This window comes from Sarcophilus harrisii, chromosome 2 (assembly GCF_902635505.1).
Source record: "Sarcophilus harrisii chromosome 2, mSarHar1.11, whole genome shotgun sequence".
Classification (NCBI taxonomy): domain Eukaryota; kingdom Metazoa; phylum Chordata; class Mammalia; order Dasyuromorphia; family Dasyuridae; genus Sarcophilus; species Sarcophilus harrisii.
The window spans coordinates 138,762,457-138,780,495 of NC_045427.1; the positions used below are offsets into that span (position 1 = coordinate 138,762,457).

The window sequence follows — 18,039 nt, forward strand, 5'->3', positions numbered from 1 at the left end:
TTGACACAGGAACATTAGAGAAAGGAAGAGGTCTTATAATTCTGAAAACCTACTCACATCAAGAATGAGTTAAATAAAGAGCACACACATATACGTATGTATGCGCCATGAAGATTATAACACCCTTCAAAATCTGTAAAGAAATAAGGAGGAAGGAATAGTATAAGACGGAGGATAGAAGGATGTCTAGATTTATGACGTTGGGACAAGGTATGTAAATTTTTTAAAAATAACTTTATTTTCAAAATACATGCAAAGATAATTTTCATCATTTACCCTTAGAAAACCTTATGTTCCAAATTTTTCTCCTCCCTTTCCCTCAATCCTTCCCCTGGACAACAAGTAATTCAAAATATGTTAAACATGTGCAATTCTTCTATGTATATTACCTTTTTTTAATTAAAGCTTTTTATTTACAAAACATATGCATGGGTAATTTTTCAACATTGATCCTTCTATTCCAAATTTTTCCCTCCTTCCCTCACCCTCTCCCCTAGATGGCAGGTAATCTAATACATGTTAAAATATATGTTAAATCCAATATATGTATACATAGTTATACAATTATCTTGCTGCCCAAGAAAAATGAGATCAAAAAGGAAAAAAAAAATTGAGAAAACAGAATGCAAGAAAATAACAACAGAAAGAGTGAAAATGCTATGTTGTGTTCCACACTTGGTTCCCACAGTCTCTCTGGGTGCAATAGTTCTTTTCAACACAAGGTCATTGGAACTGATCTGAATCATCTCATTGTTGGAAAGAGCCCTGTCCATCAGAATTGGCCATCATACAATTTTGCTGTGCTGTGTGTAATGATCTCCTGGTTCTGCTCATTTCACTTAGCATCAATTCATGTAAATCTCGAGGCCTCTCTAAAATCATACTATTGGTCATTTCTTACAGAACAATAATATTCCATAACATTCATATACCATAATTTATTCAACCATTCTCCATTTGATGGGCATCCACTCAGTTTCCAGTTTCTTGCCACTACAAAAAGGGCTGTCACAAACATTTTTGCAAACATGGATCCCTTTTCCTCCTTTAAGATCTCTTTGGGATATAAGCCCAGTATGCACAGTTTGCTAATTTTTTGATCATAGTTCCAAATTGTTCTCCAGAATGTCTAGATTCATTGGGCAAGAGATAAAGGAAAAAAAGTGGGGTATATAAAGTTGTGGTAGTGAGATTAGGTGTAGGTTAATGGGAAAGGCATAAAGAGAGGAGAGATTAGATAAGGGAGGGAGCCATAAAATAAGGGAGAGGTCAGATAATGGCCTGTCTGGCATTGTCTGGCCTGTCAGGAACAGAAATAAAGTAGAAGAGTTAGCTGGGATAAGAAATCAGAAATATGTAGAAACACAACAAAGATCAAGAGTAGAATTCACTAGTAGGGCTAGTAATAATTGATCTTAAACAAAGTCAAGCTTAAAAGATTCAATCAAGAGAGAAATCACATTGTCAGCCATGTTATTATTTTAGATGCATGTTTACATATGTGTATCTGAGTATATGTGGGTAGGTATATGTATGTATATATGGACATATGTGGGTGGGGGTATGAATATATACATATATGTGTGTACATATAAATACATTGGGGGGGGCAAAAGGGGAAAAAAATAAAACAAATTTCTCTGCACAGCAGAGAACCAAAGAATAGCCTACAAAGAAGCAGAATTAATTTCTTCTATTATTATATATGCTTTCTTGATATGGAAATTTATTGTTATATATTTTGAATCCTCTCTGATGTTCTGCTGGGCATATGACTGTGTTTGTTTGGTTTTTTATTTTTCTTTGTTTATCTCACTTTTTTCTTAATTTTGTATTTAGTTCAATTTTTTAAAAAAATGATGGCTGTCAAAGAGAGAAATAGCACCAATACTAGAGAAGGGATCAGGAACAAAAGAAAGTCTCTTTAAGATTGCAGAGAGATCTTTTTGTACAAACAAAACTAATGCAGACAAGATTACAAGGGAAACAATAAACTGGGAAAACATTTTTACAGTCAAAGGTTCTGATAAAAGACCTCATTTCCAAAATATATAGAGAATTGACTATAATTTATAAAAAATCAAGCCATTCTCCAATTGATAAATAGTCAAAGGATAAGAACAGACAATTCTCAGACGAAGAAATTGAAACTATTTCTAGCCATATGAAAAGATGCTTCAAGTCATTATTAATCAGAAAAATGCAAATTAAGACAACTCTGAGATACTATTACATACCTGTCAGATTGGCTATGATGACAGAGAAAGGTAATGCAGAATGTTGGAGGGGATGTGGGAAAACTGGGACACTGATACATTGTTGGTGGAATTGTGAACACATCCAAACATTCTGGAGAGCAGTTTGGAACTATGCTCAAAAAGTTATCAAACTGTGCATACCCTTTGATCCAACAGTGTTACTATTGGGCTTATACACCAAAGAGATGTTAAAGAAGGGAAAGGGAGCCACATGTGCAAAAATGTTTGTGGCAGCCCTCTTTGTAGTGGGCAGAAACTGCAAACTGAATGGATGCCCCTTAATTGGAGAATGGCTGAATAAATTGTGTATATGAATGTTAGGGAATGTTATTGTTCTGTAAGAAATGACCAGCAGGATGATTTCAGAAAGGCCTAGAAAGACCTACATGAACTGATGTTGAGTGAAGTGAGCAGGACCAGGAGATCATTATATACTTCAACAACAGTACTATATGATGATCAATTCTGATGGACGTGGCTCTCTTCAACAATGAGATGAAACAAATCAGTTCCAATAGCAGTAATGAATTGAACCAGCTACACCTAGAGAAAGAACTCAGGGAAATGAGTATGAACCACTGAATTCCCAATTCCTCTATTTTTGTCCGCCTGCATTTTTTATTTCCTTCACAGGTTAATTGTACACTGTTTCAAAGTCCAATTCTTCTTGTGCAGCAAAATAACTATATGGACATGTATACATATGTTGTATTTAACATATACTTAAATATATTTAACATGTATTGGTCAACCTGCCATCTGGGGGAGGGGTTGGGAGGAAGGAGAGGAAAAATTGGAACAAAAGGTTTTGCAGCTGTCAATGCTGAAAAATTGCCCATGCATATATCTTGTAAATAAAAAGCTATAATAATTAAAAAAAAAAAAAAAGATTGCAGAGATCTATCCCTGTTTGAAACAAAGAGAAAATAACCAACAGAGAGGAAAAATTTAAACAGGCTAGTGGAAAATTGTCATGGGAGTTAGATCTTTTTGGAAATAAGGTTCCAGTGGAATTCTTAAAAAGAAGAAAGGGCATTGTTTACTCTAGTACTGGAGGGGAAAATGGGAGAATGTTTAATTTCAGTTTTATATATCTAAAGCAAATCATTTATATTTTCTGGCTACTCAAAATTATTAGTTTCATGGAAAAATTATTTTTTGATTCTTTTTGAATTTATAACTAGTTACACAGGTGAAATGTGAGATTTTTGAAATATTTTAAAAATTTAAATCACATCAACAGTTGGATACTTCCTAAATTAAATTATTCATCCCTATATATATATATTATAGAAAGATAACTGCTATGTTTCTATGTCATTGTCAATTTGCCCTTAACAGTTGAAGGTTAGCTAAACAACTAAATACTGAGAATATTAACAAGAAAATAAGAAATAATTCATGTCCTACTCATACCTATTTAACAGACTTAAGTCTCAGCAAAAAAAAAAAAAAAAAAAAAAAGCTACTGTAGAATTAGAAGTTAAAATTAACAATTATTATGTCTTTAAGATTTAATTTATTTATAGATAGTAGCTTGGTAAATTATACATATTGTATAATCACATTACAATAAATTGTGTTTCCATTAAGTCTTAAAAATTACTAATTAGTGGACTCATTTCTAAACTTACTGTTTGTCATTTATTTCAAAGCAATAACACTGACATCAAGCTTAAACTGTATCACAATGTCAGTGTACCAGATCTCATTAAAATTAGTATCTCCATAATTTAATGGAACAAATTTGCAATCACAAAATGCCAAAATGTTACAGAATTTGACAGAGACCACACTTCACTTAGTCTAAGAAAAGTTATTTTACGAAAAGCTTCCTCTAACCTTAATACTAGCATCAAAAAAAGATAATCAGATTATTTTATCCAGTGATTTTTTTTCTTATATCTATTTACAGAGTATTTTAGAAAGAATTTTTTGACACTCCACAAAATGAAACGATACCAGGACTATTCTTAATGGTTAACATAGCTCAATCATTTATGTATTTATCTATTCATTCATTCATTTTACTGAGGCAAGTTAAGTAACTTGCCTAAGATCAAACAGCTAGGAAGTGTTAAGTGTCTGAGGCCCCATTTGAACTCAGGTCCTCCTGACTTTCAGGGCTGGCGCTCTATCCACTGCACCATCTAGCTGCCCCTAGCTCAATCATTTATAAAACTAAACCTCCACATGGAAATAGATTGTGGTGAAGTACATCCTAATATTGGAACAAAGGAAAAACTAGTATTTCCATCTCTTTTTTTTTTTTTAATATCTTTTTATTGACAAAACCCATACCAGCGTAAATTTTTTACAACATTATCCCTTTAACTCACTTCTGTTCCGATTTTTCCCCTTCCTCCCTCCACTCCCTCCCCCAGATGGCAAGCAGTCCTATACATGTTAAATAGGTTACAGTAGATCTTGGATACAATATATGTGTGCAGAACCGAACAGTTCTCTTGTTGCTCAGGGAGAATTGGATTTAGAAGGTATAAATAACCCAGGAAGAAAAACAAAAATGCAAGCAGTTTACATTCATTTCCTAGTGTTCTTTCTTTGGGTGTAGCTGCTTTTGTCCATCCTTGATCCATCTCTTATTTAACCTTGTTTCTGGTCTTCAAATGCAGAAAATTCATTTCATTACTAGATTCTAACTCTCCCATTTGTACCCTAGTATTTAAGATCTCTGCTACTTAGTCGTTTAATGACCTTAAGCAAACTATTTAATTTTACCATACTTCAGTTTACTCATCTCTGAGACAGAAATTATGCCTGTCCCTAATTCATGGTATTGGGGAGATAAGATGAGATGATAGGAGTGAGAGCTCTTTGAAAAGTTAAAAGTATTTTGCAAATAGGAGTGATAAATGTCTCAATTCACCGGGGTTCTATGACTAAGCAGAAGCTGAATGAAACTCCTCTCTGACTTAGGAGAGGGTCTTTGAAAGTTGCTTTGGCAGAAAAATGCAGCAGCAGCAGCATCCTTCCTCCTGGTCACTAATCTCTAATGAGTCTCTCCAGATCTAGAAAGACTGATTCACAGACTATAGGCAGATCTGTCAGGGGTCCCAGTCATTTCTGACTCCTGATGACCTTACTTGAAACCTTTCTGGCAAAGAACCTGGAGCACTTTGCCATTTCCTTCTCCAGCTCATTCTATAGTTCTATAGCTGAGGGAGACAGGGTAAAATGACTTGTTCAGCTAGCAAGTGTCTGGGGCCACATTTGAACTCAGGAAGATGAACCTCCCTGACTTCAGACCCAGCACTTCTGCACTGCCCCCCTAGCCACTCTCAGCAGGTAATGTGTGGCCAAGTCCACCCTCAAACCTGTTGCAGCTTAGGTAAGACCTTCCAGAACTTATGCTTTACTGGCACAGATTGCACACCATGATCAAGCTGCAGAGCAGAATTTAAGTGGAAGAGTGTATGATTAACAATGATGAAATGTTATCCAGCATGTCTTAACTTTCTTTGCCAACTGTCCAAGCCAGTGCCTGATTTGCCTAAATGAAATGCCTATGACCTTGCTAAGTAAGTTTGTAGAGGATTTCCTTCCAGGTCCTGGTATTTTCTCACCCTCCCCATTTATTTGAATTCACTCAGATAGCTGGTTCAAAGCTAAATGTGAGTAGGATTATGTTCCCAAAACAGGAGGGAGAAAGGGGAGTTGCAAGACAGCCTTAGCACTGCTTGGAATCAGAAAACTTTTACTAGCTTTATGCCTTGATCTGTTGCCAGATCAAGCCACCTCTCCTATCTGGGCCTCAACTGTCTTATCCACAAAATGAGGATGACCATATTTGTGCTGGATGCATCCCAGGTTTTTTATGAAAACTAAATCTTCTGTAAGCTGTAAAGTACTTAATAAATAACTGGAGGTTTAAAAGCTGTAGAGGGTCACAGACAGTGGGGGAATTCTAGATGAGGTATAAGACCCTTCAGCCTAGAGGGAACCTGCTAACAATGCCTGGTTCGGCTCCACATCTCCCCTGAGGGCTCTCAGCCTTCCTGAGAAGTCAGGGGGCTGTGACAACCTGTGTTGTGATTGAAACAATGAATCAAGTGAAAGAATACCAGGTGGCAAACTACATACAATAGCAAGTTGTTCATCTGGTCCCACCAGGGCAGTATATACTTAATGCATGCCCAGTGTTTTTGTAACTTAAGGGTATGAGTGTATAAAAAGGGGAAAGTCCTTGGAATAAACAGACTCCCATTTTCCACCATCCTCAGAAGTCCCCCCTCATCACTTCTGCACAAGGAAGGTATATTTTAATCCACAATAGTGTGGAGGCTCTAGAAAGTTACAGTACATTTTGTCACCCCAACTTGGGGGCTCTAGAAAGCAGGACACAACAAATAGCAACAAGAATCTGGAGGTAATAGATTAGAGATTGAAATGGAACATACAGTTTCATAAATAGAACTCCCAGATGAAGGAATTCCCCCTAGCAATTCACACGTGGCACTTTCTGTGCAACTTGGGGGTCTTAGAGAATTACCTAAGAATACTGAAAAGTGATTGCTCAGGGTTCCCATAGCAAGTGTGTGTCAATGGTAGGACATAAAGCCAGGTCTTCCTGACTTTGAAGCTGCACACTGTTTCTGGAAGGGATCACCTATAATTCCTTAACCTTTCTAGTCAGGCAGTTCCAGTTGAAGTCCTTCCTACAACATTTTGATAGGCATTCAGCAAATGTCTATTGAACCACTGAGTTTAATTGTTCTTTTTATTAATGGTTTCAATGCTTTAAGTTTACCTAATGTTGTAATTCTCACAACTGCCCTATGAAGTAGATGATGGTATAAGGGTTGTTGTGCCTTTCCCTTCTTTAAGATTATAAGCACAATAGTAACACTGCTGGATCAAAGGGTATGCACAGTTTGATAACTTTTTGAGTATAGTTCCAAATTGCTCTCCAGAATGGTTGGATCCGTTCACAATTCCACCAGCAATGCATCAGAGTCACATTTTTCCCATATTCCCTCCAACATTCTGTATTATCTTTTCCTGTCATCTTAGCCAATCTGAGAGGAATATAATGGTATCTCAGAGTTGTCTTAATTTGCATTTCTCTGATCAACAACTATTTGAAGCACCTTTTTATATGACTAGAAAAAATTTCAATTTCTTCATCCAAAAATTGTCTGTTCATATCCTTTGACCATTTATCAATTGGAGAGTGGCTTGATTTCTTATAAATTGGGAGTCAATTCTCTATATATTTTGGAGATGAGGCCTTTATCAAAATCTTTAACTGTAAAAATGTTTTCCCAGTTTATTGCTTCCCTTCTAATCCTGTCCGCATTAGTTTTATTTGTACAAAAGCTTTTTAACTTAATATAACTGAAACTTTCTATTTTGTGATCAATAATGACCTCTAGTTCTTTGATCACAAATTCCTTCTTCCTCCACAGGTCAGAGAGGTAAACCATCCTATGTTCTTCTAATTTATTTATAATCTCATTCTTCATCCCTAGATCATGAACCCATTTTGATCTTATCAGTGTACGATGTTAAGTATGAGTCAATGCCTAGTTTCTGCCATACTAACTTACAATTTTCCCAGCAATTTTTGTCAAATAATGAATTCTTATCCCAAAGGCTGGGGTCTTTGGGTTTGTCAAACCCTAGATTGCTATAGTTATTGACTATTTTGTCCTGTGAGCCTAACCTATTCTATTGATCAACTAGTCTATTTCTTAGCCAATACCAAATGGTTTTGGTGACCGCTGCTTTATAATATAGTTTTAGATCAGATACAGCTAGGCCACCATTTGATTTTTTTTTTTTTTTTCATTAATTCCCTTGAAATTCTTGACCTTTTTTTCTTCCAGATGAATTTTGTTGTTATTTTTTCTAGGTCATTAAAATAGTTTCTTGGGAACATTAAAATAGTTCTGATTGATATAGCACTAAATAAATAGATTAGTTTAGATAATATTATCATTTCTATTATCTTTGTTCAGCTTATCCAGGAGCACTAAATATTTTTCCAATTGTTTAGATCTGACTTTATTTATGTGGAAAGTGTTTTGTAGTTTTGCTCATATACTTCCTGACTTTCCCTTGGCAGATAGATTCCCAAACATTTTATGCTATCAACAGTTATTTTAACTGCAATTTCTCTTTGTATCTCTTGCTGTTGGATTTTGTTAGTGATGTATACAAATGCTGATGATTTATGTGGATTTATTTTGTATCCAGCAACTTTGTTAAAGTTGTGGTTTATTTCTAATAGCTTTTTAGTAGAATCTTGAGTTTTCTAAATATACCATCATATCATCTGCAAAGAGTGATATGATAATTTGGTTTCCTCATTATCTACTCTAATTTCTTTACTTTCTTTTTCATCTCTTATTGTCGAAGCTAGCGTTTCTAATACAATATTAAATAGTAATGGTGATAGTGGGCAACCTTGTTTCAGTCCTGATTTTATTGGGAATGTTTCCATTTTATCCCCATTACATGTGATGCTTACTGATGGTTTTAAATAGATGCTACTGACTATTTTAAGGAAAAGTCCATTTATTCCTATATTCTCAAGTGTTTTTAATAGGAATGGTTGTTGGATTTTATCAAATGCTTTTTCTGCATCTATTGAGATGATCATATGGTTTTTGTTAATTTGGTTATTGATATAGTCAATTATGGTAATAGTTTTCCTAATATTGAACCAGCCCTGCATTCCTACTTTAAATCCTACTTGGTTATGGTATATTATCCTGGGGATGATTTTCTGTAATCTTTTTGCTAATATTTTATTTTAAGATTTTTGCATCGATGTTCATTCAGGATATTGGTCTATAATTTTCTTTCTCTGTTTTCATCCTACCTGGTTTAGGTATTAGTATCATGTCTGTGTCATAAAAGGAATTTAGTAGGATTCCTTTATTCCCTATTTTTTCAGATTATATAGCATTGGAGTTAATTGTTCTTTAAATGTTTGGTAGAATTCATATGTAAATCCATCTGGGGAGTTTTCTTTTAGGGAGTTGATTAAAGTTGATTAATAGCTTGTTTTTTTCTTTTTCTAAAATGGGACTATTTAACCAATTTATTTCTTCCTCTGTTAATCTGGGCAACCGTTATTTTTGAAGGTATTCATCCATTTCATTTAAGTTATCAAATTTATTGGCATAGAGGTGGGCAAAGTAACTCTTAATTATTGCTCTAATTTCTTCTTCATTTGTGGAAATTTCTCCCTTTTCATTCTTAAGACTAACAATTTGATTTTTCTCTTTCCTTTTTCTAATCAAATTTACCAAGAGTTTATCTAATTTTGATGGTTTTTTTCATAAAACCAACTCTTAGTTTTATTTATTAATTCAATAGTTTTTTACTTTCAATTTTATTGATCTCTCCTTTTATTTTTAAAATTTCAAGTTTAGTGTTTGAGGGTTTTTAATTTGCTCTTTTTCTAGATTTTTTAATTGTAAACCTAATTCATTGATTTTCTCTTTCTCTTTTATGCAAGTAAGCTTATTTCCCCTTATTACCGCCTTGCCTGCATACCACACATTTTGGTATGACATCTCATTATTGTCATTCTCACTGAAATTATTAATTATGTCTATAATTTGCTGTTTCACCCAATCATTCTTTAGGATGAGATTATTTAGTTTCCAATTACTTTTTGGTTTATTTTCCCCTGGCTTTTCATTGAATGCAATTTTTATTGCATCGTGATCTGAGAAGGATACATTTACTATTTCTGCCTTTCTGCATTTGAATTTGAGGTCTTTATGTCCTAATATATGGCCACTTTTTGTATAGGTTCCATGAACTGCTGAGAAGAAAGTGTACTCCTATCTGTCTGCATTCAGTTTTCTCCAAAGATCTATCATACCTAAGTTTTCTAGTGTTCTATTTACCTCTTTAATTTTTTTCTTATTTATTTTGTAGTTTGATTTATCTAGTGGTGAGAGTACAAAGTTGAGATCTCCCACTATTATAATTTTGCTGTCTGTTTCTTCTTGCAGCTCTCTTAACTTCTCCTTTAGGAATGTAGACGCTATACACTTGGTGCATATATGTTTACAGTATTGATATTGCTTCATTATCTATGCTACCCTTTAGCAAGATATAGTGCCCTTCTTTATCTCTTTTAATTAGATCAGTTTTTGTTTTTGCTTGAGCTGAGATGAGATGAGGATGGCTACCCCTGCTTTTTTGACTTCACCTGAAACATAATAGATTCTGCTCCAGCTTTTTACCTTTACTCTGTATGTATCACTTTTGTTCAAGTGTGTTTCCTGTAAACAACATATTGTAGGATTCTGGCTTTTAATCCAGTCTGCTATCTGCCTCTGCTTTATGGGGGAGTTTACCCCATTCACATTTATGGTTAAAACTACTAATTCTGTATTTCCTGCCATCTTAATTTCCCCAAATTATGCTTTTCTTTTTCCTTTTCCCTTTACCCCCATCCCCAGTATTAGATTTATGAGCACCACTTGCCTCACACAGCCCTCCTCTTTAGAATCCCTCCCTCCCCTTTGAAGTCCTTCCCCTTAAACCTTTTCCTTACTATTTCTATATTCCCTTCTATTTACCTTAACCCTTCCCTCTTTGCTTTTCCCATCCCACTTTTCAATGAGGTGGGGGAAGTTTCTATGTAAATCAAATATGTTTAATATTTTCTCTTTGAGCCAAATCTGATGAGAGTAAGATTCACACTATGTTCATCCTCCTCCCTTCATTTCCTCAGATATAATAGGTTTTCTTTGCCTCTTCGTGAGATGTAGTTTCCCTCTTTTTACCGCCACTTTTCCCTTTTTCTAGTACAATTTCCTTTCCACCTCTAGTTCCTTTTTTTATATTATAACAGGAAAACCAAATTACACATGTACTCTTTATACCCATAATAGTTCTCAAGAGTTCTTTGTACCTTTTTATGTTTCTCTTGAGTCCTATATTTGGAGGTCAAACTTTTTGTTTAGCTCTGATTTTTTTGTCAGAAATAAATGGAATTCACCTATTTCATTGAATGTCCATCTTCTTCCCTGGAAGAAAATGCTCAGTTTGACTGGATACGTTATTCTTAGCTGCATACCAAGTTCTTTTGCCTTTCAGAGTATCAGATTCCAGGGCCTTCGATCCTTCAATGCTGCTAGATCCTGATTGATCCTTATGATGGCTCCTCAGTATTTGAATTGTTTTTTTCTGGCTGCTTGTAGTATTTTTTCCTTGATGTGATAGTTCTGGAATTTAGCTACAATATTTCTTGGAGTTTTGATTTTGGGATCTCTCTCAGTAGGTGATCAATGAATCCTTTCAGTGTCTGTTTTTCCTTCTCTTTCTATAATATCTGGTCAGTTCTCTTTGATAATTTCCTGAAAAATAGTGTCTAGGTTCTTTTTTTCATAATATTTTTCAGGGAGTCCAATAATCCTTAGATTATGTTATCTAGATCTATTTTCCAGGTCTGTTGTTTTCCCAAATAGATATTTAACATTTTTTCTATTTTTTCTTTTTTTTTTTTCTTTCTTTCTTTCTTTTTTTTTTTTTTTTTTTTTTTTTTTTTTTTTTTTTTTTTGTTTTGTTTTGTTTTGTTTTGCTTGACTGATTCTTGGTGTCTCTTCAAGTCATTCATTTCCATTTGTTCAAGTCTGAATTTTAATGAATTATTTTCTTCATTTCCTTTTTTTTTTCCTTTTGTATTTGTCCAATTGAGTTTTTAAATGAGTTCTTTTGTTCTGTGGAATTTTTTTCCATTTTGCCAATTTTTTTTTTTTAAGAATTATTTTCTTTTTCCAATTCACAAATCCTGCTTTCCTTGGAATTGTTCACCTTTTTCAATTTATAAATTCTATTTCACAAATTCTGGTTTTCAGGGAGTTGATTTCTTTTCCACTCTATCTTTTAATGACTTGCCTTGATCCTCTTTCAAAGCTTTCCTTTCCTTTCCCCATTTTTCTTCTAGCTCTCTTTTAAGATTCTTTTTAATTTCTTCTGTGAAAGCCTTGTGTCATTGGGACCAAATCATATCCACTTTTGGATCTAGAGACAAACTGTTTTCAGTCCCCTCAGGGTTTGAAGTCAGCTCTGTTTCCATATAGAAGCTATCAATAGTTAGAACGTGCTTTGCTTTTTTGCTCATTTTGGAAAAAAACAAAACAAAAACAAAGAAACAAACTATGGTCGGCTTATGGAGGGCAATGGGGTATTTCTAAGCTGCCTCTGCAGACAACAGGAAGTAGCAATGAAGGGGCAGTGGGACAGCACTCTCTGGCTGAACTGGAACCTGATTTCAGGTCCCAAAGTCAGCAGCAGTGGAAAGACAGCTAATAGTACTGTGGCTGTGCCTGGATCATGCTAAGCCATTCTGGGTGCTGGATGGGTGTGGCCAGGTCCTGAGAGACCCTAGCTTTTGGGTTATAGTCTTTACCCCTTGTGTTTATAACTTCTATGCTGGTCTTCTGGCTTGCTGCCAGGGCAAAGTAGCCACACTGGTAAAGTTCCCCTCTCAAATTTTCTGCCAGCTGAGACCATTCCCCACCCCCCTCTGGTCTGCTCAGCATGAGCTGTTTCCTGAGCTCTCCCTGCCTGCTTGAGGTCTGTGCCTGGTCTACTTTCCCCCTTCCCCCTCTCCCCCCCACCATTCCCACCCTGCCATGGGCAAAACAGACCTTTTTTGGCAAATTTCAAGAATATCTTCAGTTGGGTAATGTGTTGTACTCCCAGTATTCATGGGTTCTGATAGTCAAGCACTAATTCTGAGGCTGAATATTGTTAAAAATACATTGAGGGAAAAAGAGTTTAGGAAGATGCGTGTGTCCTCTCCTTCATCTTGGCTCCACCCCTTGACCTCAGACTCTTAACACTTACTAGGTGTGACCCTGGAAAAATCACTTAACCCCAATTGTGGAAGGAAGGAAAGAGGAAAGAGGCAGACAGAAAGGCAGATGATATGGTTCAAGTTGATTGGCATTTTCATAAAGAGAAAAAAGGAGATGGGATCATTGAACCATAGAATTACAGCTTGAAGAAACTTTAGAGCCCACAATCCAATCTCCTTTGGAAACTGAAGAGTAGCAGTGCTAGCTACTCCATTGGTTTACACCAACAAAATGCTTTGTTGCCTCCTTTTATTTTAAAATCTTTTTTTCTTCTTTTCCCCAGAACCTGACTTCTCCTACCTAGATGCACTGGCTCCTTACCAACCTTTGGCCATGAAGTGTATCTACTGTCCTATCGATACAAGGCTCAATTTCATTCAGGTGTCAAAGCTGCTCAAGGAAGTACAGGTGATGATATGAACCTGACATTCTCTGTGCTAATAGAAGTTCTATTTCATATGGGACCAACCTTCTTGGTTGCAGAGTTGGAAGTTCTGTGTCACCTTATTTCAGAGACATCTATGAAATGTCTCAGATACTCCTAAAATTTAGAGAAGGAAGCTATCATGGCTGCTATTGAAAGATTTCATTTGAAAAGAGATATGATAAAAGAAAGTAGAGTGAATTAATATTTATTTTACCTGTATATTTTAAAACTAGATCCAAGAACCTCCTCTACAACATAACTGAAGTCATTCAGTTACCAAACATTATATGCCTACCAAGTTAATAAGAAAAATTGCTCCCTCCTTTCATTTTCTGTTTTCACTTTCATTGAATCCAAGTGAAATCCTTTTCAGTGCCTTTGCAAAACCATAATCATTACTATAATTCTGTCAAGTGACATCTCTTTGAAAAAGCTTGCATAATGTGTTCAGAACGATTGTTCCTTCTCTCTCTTTGTGTTTGTGTCTGTTTCTTTGTCTATCTCTCTCTCTCTTAGACACACACACACACACACACACACACACACACAGTCTGATGGAATCTGAAAGTCTGGATTGTCATGATCTTAAAATATGAAAGGTAACAGCTATAGTCAAATAGTTCATATACTATATATAACATAATAATAGCATAACATAACAATATTATATAATTTAATATAATACATTCATATAATGAGAAAATATAGCCAAAAGATAGGGACAGAATATAGGACAGGTTTGTGATTAAAACAGCACTGAGTTAAAAGTAATTTCATGTTATTTTGAGATTTCTTTTATAATTCTTGAAGGAATTTTCAGTAACTTAGGCCCTTCTTGTACAATTCCACTCTTACTACAAACAGACTGCCAATTTAATTTCATTTTTGTGTTACTCTGTCTTTTCCCCCTCACTTTTTTTTCTTAAAATTGTTTCTTGAAAAGTTAATGGCTCTTCTTTACTCTTGGAGTTTGTCTTGTCCTTAATTAGCTCAAGTAAGATTCCTTTATTTTATTTAAAGTTATATTTACATTAATATAAAATAATTATAAACTATTTTTAAATGAAGGTGATAGGTGATGGTATTTAAAATTATGTTATATTAAGTTATACTTAAATTATTATCTTATTAAGAGAGGGTTATTTGGTAGATAATGACACAGGAAGCTACAATCTGAATTATTAGTATTGACAAGGAGGCCTGTATTTGAAGTTGAAAGGGGACTTAGAGACATTTTGCAGATTAGAATATTGAGGCTGAGAGTAAGGCTGAGGAAACTGAGATTAAGCAACTTGCCCACAGTCACCTAGGTAATATGTTTCTGAGGTAGAATTTGAACTCAGGTCTTCCTGACTTTATGCACATGCTCTGTACACTATGCTACCTTGCTTCCTGTTAAGTAGCATTCTTCGAAAATCTACTGTAGAAAAAGTATGATGTTCTAGCTCTAAGGAGAACTACAACAGAAGTAGGAAACCTAATCTCTGCCTTAGAGAGCTTAATATTATCTGCCTTGTTAATGATTCCTAAGTGTTTATTCCCAGGATAACTGTCTTCTTCTTTCTCATCCTTCAAGGTGTTTGTCTTCACCATCTCACCTGTTTGTGTTCAGGAAATTTAATTTAATTTTATTGTTAACTTTAGAAAAATAGAAAGAAAACTTGCAAAAACATTCTCATTTAAACACAGGCTTGAAACGTTATACAAAAAATCACTATGCATATATTTCAGGAAGAGAGATGGTAGAGTAATTTGAGTCCCTCTGTGGTCATTGGTTCATATAAGAAAATTATTAAAACCCTCTTCCATTGTGTTGTTACTAAATTTTTAATTATTTAACCCATGCTATTTGAAAGTGTTTAGGCTTCTCTCTTATATAATAATGTCTGAATCAAGAGGAAAGAGGAAACCTAGTGTGATCTTCTGAAGTGGAAGAGCAAGGGGAAAAAACACCTTAGACTGAAATTAAAGTCAGATAGGAGAGTGAAAGAGAGTACCCAGAACTGTTAGTCACCATTCCAGAGATGAAAAGAAAGGAATTCAAGGAAGAAGGAAACAGGCAGGTCTAAAGGACAGAAATACCATACTCAATTGGCTTGTGGTGAGTTATAAGGGAAAACCTAGAGTTCTAGATTGTCTGAAGTGAAAGTCAAATGTGGTTCACTATTAAAGGGGCAGCTGTTGGTTACTGAACTCATTGTATGTAGGGAGATTTGTGTTTTCATTCCCCATTGCCCTGAAAAGTTTTAATTTTTTTTATTAGTTTGTAATATCTTTATGTTAATTTTAAAAAGTTTTGTATTAAAAACTTAAATTTGCTATTTAGGTGTCCAAGAGATGTCACTGCTTATTATGTGAGTCTAGCACCACCTGGTGGTAGAGAACATATCATAAAGCTGCCACCCACAGAGAGGGACTCAGGTGCTGAGCTTGAGGCTTAGTCACAGATCAGGTTAATCGTCTAACAACTGAAGCAGAGTGATAAGGAGAGAATTAGAAATGACTTTTCTTCCTGAAGGATTTTATGGAGTCTTACTGAGGTTAGGAGGGAGTTCCCAAATGTAAGTGTGACTTAAGAATATTTGCAAAGCAAAAGTAAATGCAAGTGTTACAGCACCTCAGCTTCCTGATTTTAGAGAAAGAAGTCTGGGTTAGACTTTTGAATAATACTGCACCCTCTTTGATTTCTTCTTGATTTCTGAACCATTTCCCTCCCTGCCAAGAAGCACTGTCCCCACTTTCCCAGAGAGCTGTTTTCACCCCCTATCTCATGTTCCTTTCTTCACCGCCTCTATTAGGGTCGTCTTCCTTGTTTGCCTGTGTACTTTGTATTTTTATCTCATCCCAGCAAGGTTGCTCTCTTTCCCTGGGGATTCGTTTCAGTGCCAGTTACTTAAGAATGCCAGATAATATGTCTTACTCTATCACATAACTTAGATTGTACATGAGTGGTGATAAAGGAGTGTTTGGTTAGATAGGGTTTATTTATCAGCAAAGACTTAATGGAGGAAATTTGCTAAGAGCAAAGATTCCTAAAACCTTTTGTGTATTATAAACTTCTTGGGCAGTGTGGTAAAGCCTCTAAACCCCTTCTTAGAATTACGCTTTTAAATGCATAAAACATAAAAGATCACAAAGAAGAACTTTATCTTGAAATAAAGATACACATTTTTCCCCCATCCAAATTCATGGATTCCCTCTAAAGTGTCATCCCTGATTTTAGATTCTGATTGTCCAGGATAGAATGGCTGCAACTTTCAGGTAGGGGAGATGATCCCTAGAAAGGCATAAAAGTAAAAATAAATAAGGAGCGAGGAAGTAAATTTGCTTAGATGAAACGAACTCCACTTTAAAGAGTAACAAATTGGATTTGATATTAGAGAGAACGTAGTTGTTGGAAAGCCTTGAAAGTCAGGCATAGGAATTTAAATTTGATACATTCAGCCATAAAGACAGCTTAGATTGTTGAGCAGGAAATTACATGTTGAAAATTAAAATTATTCTAACTGCTGAGTGGAACTAGATGTAAGAAAGTGAAAAGAGATACGAGGCTATCCCAAGAGTTTGTCTGTGAGAAAGTGAGGGGATCAGATGTGAGATGGAGATACGGTCACAGATTTGGCAAGACTTAAGACCAGCTCCATTCCAAGACCGTCTATTGAGTGCCTGCTCTGTGCCAGGTCCTGACTAGTGCTGGGGAGACTGAGGCAGCCCCGGGCCTGTCCCTGCCTGCCAGAGCCCATGCCTCCCTGGGGGAGGGGACATGGCCCCTAAACAGGTGGCAGTCTTCCAATAGAGCTGGGACTGATGTTAGAGGTCGCTTCATCCAACCCCTCATTTTGCAGATGAGGAAACTGAGGCCAGAGAGGAGAAGGGACTCGCACAAAGTCGCACAGGTAGTAAGTAGCTGAGCCAGCGCCCTTGTTAGACCAGGTGCAGGGGGAGGGGCTGGAGGGACCTTGGGTGGGGGCAGGTCGGGCTGGGCCGGGCTGGCCTCTGGGAGCAAGTCCACGCTAACTCACTGTCTGCTGCCTCCCCAGCCCCTCCACGTGGTGTGTCCAGAGCAGTATACCCAACCTCCTCCTGCGCAGGCCCACCGCATGGACCTCGTGATTGACTGCCAGCCCCCTGCCATGTCCTATCGGCGTGCCGAAGTGCTGGCCCTACCCTTCAAGCGACGCTATGAAAAGATCGAGATCATGCCCGAGGTGAGCACTGTACTTGGGCTTTGCACCCAAAGAACACATTGGGCAGAGATTTCTAGATTGCTCATAGTCACACTTCTGATAAAGGAGCGTTTGTCTGATAGAGATAAATATAGCTCTCGTTTTAAAAACTAGCCCCATCGTGCTTTTCAGTTGAACAGATATTTAAGTGCCAGTTGTACACAGAATATTAGGTATACAGAGACCAAAATGAAAAAGGCCCTAACCTCAAGAAATTTATAGTCTACTGGGAGATGGCACATGTATACAGACACGTCAGTACAAAATAATTTGAGAAG

At 36.1% G+C, this 18,039-nt stretch overlaps 1 protein-coding gene across 5 annotated transcripts in view; it reads left to right on the forward strand.

Moving 5' to 3' along the window:
* INTS9 (integrator complex subunit 9) overlaps nucleotides 1-18,039 on the forward strand; it is a 128,412-nt gene that overhangs the window by 97,579 nt on the left and 12,794 nt on the right. For 3 of the 5 annotated variants that reach the window (XM_031950915.1, XM_031950918.1, XM_031950914.1), the window contains 3 exons: nucleotides 13,392-13,516; nucleotides 17,381-17,434; nucleotides 17,576-17,743. In XM_031950915.1, the coding sequence (XP_031806775.1) occupies nucleotides 13,392-13,516; nucleotides 17,381-17,434; nucleotides 17,576-17,743 (347 nt within the window). The remainder of the gene's footprint in view (nucleotides 1-13,391; nucleotides 13,517-17,380; nucleotides 17,435-17,575; nucleotides 17,744-18,039) is intronic. The other 2 variants (XM_031950916.1, XM_031950917.1) reach the window with 2 other exon arrangements.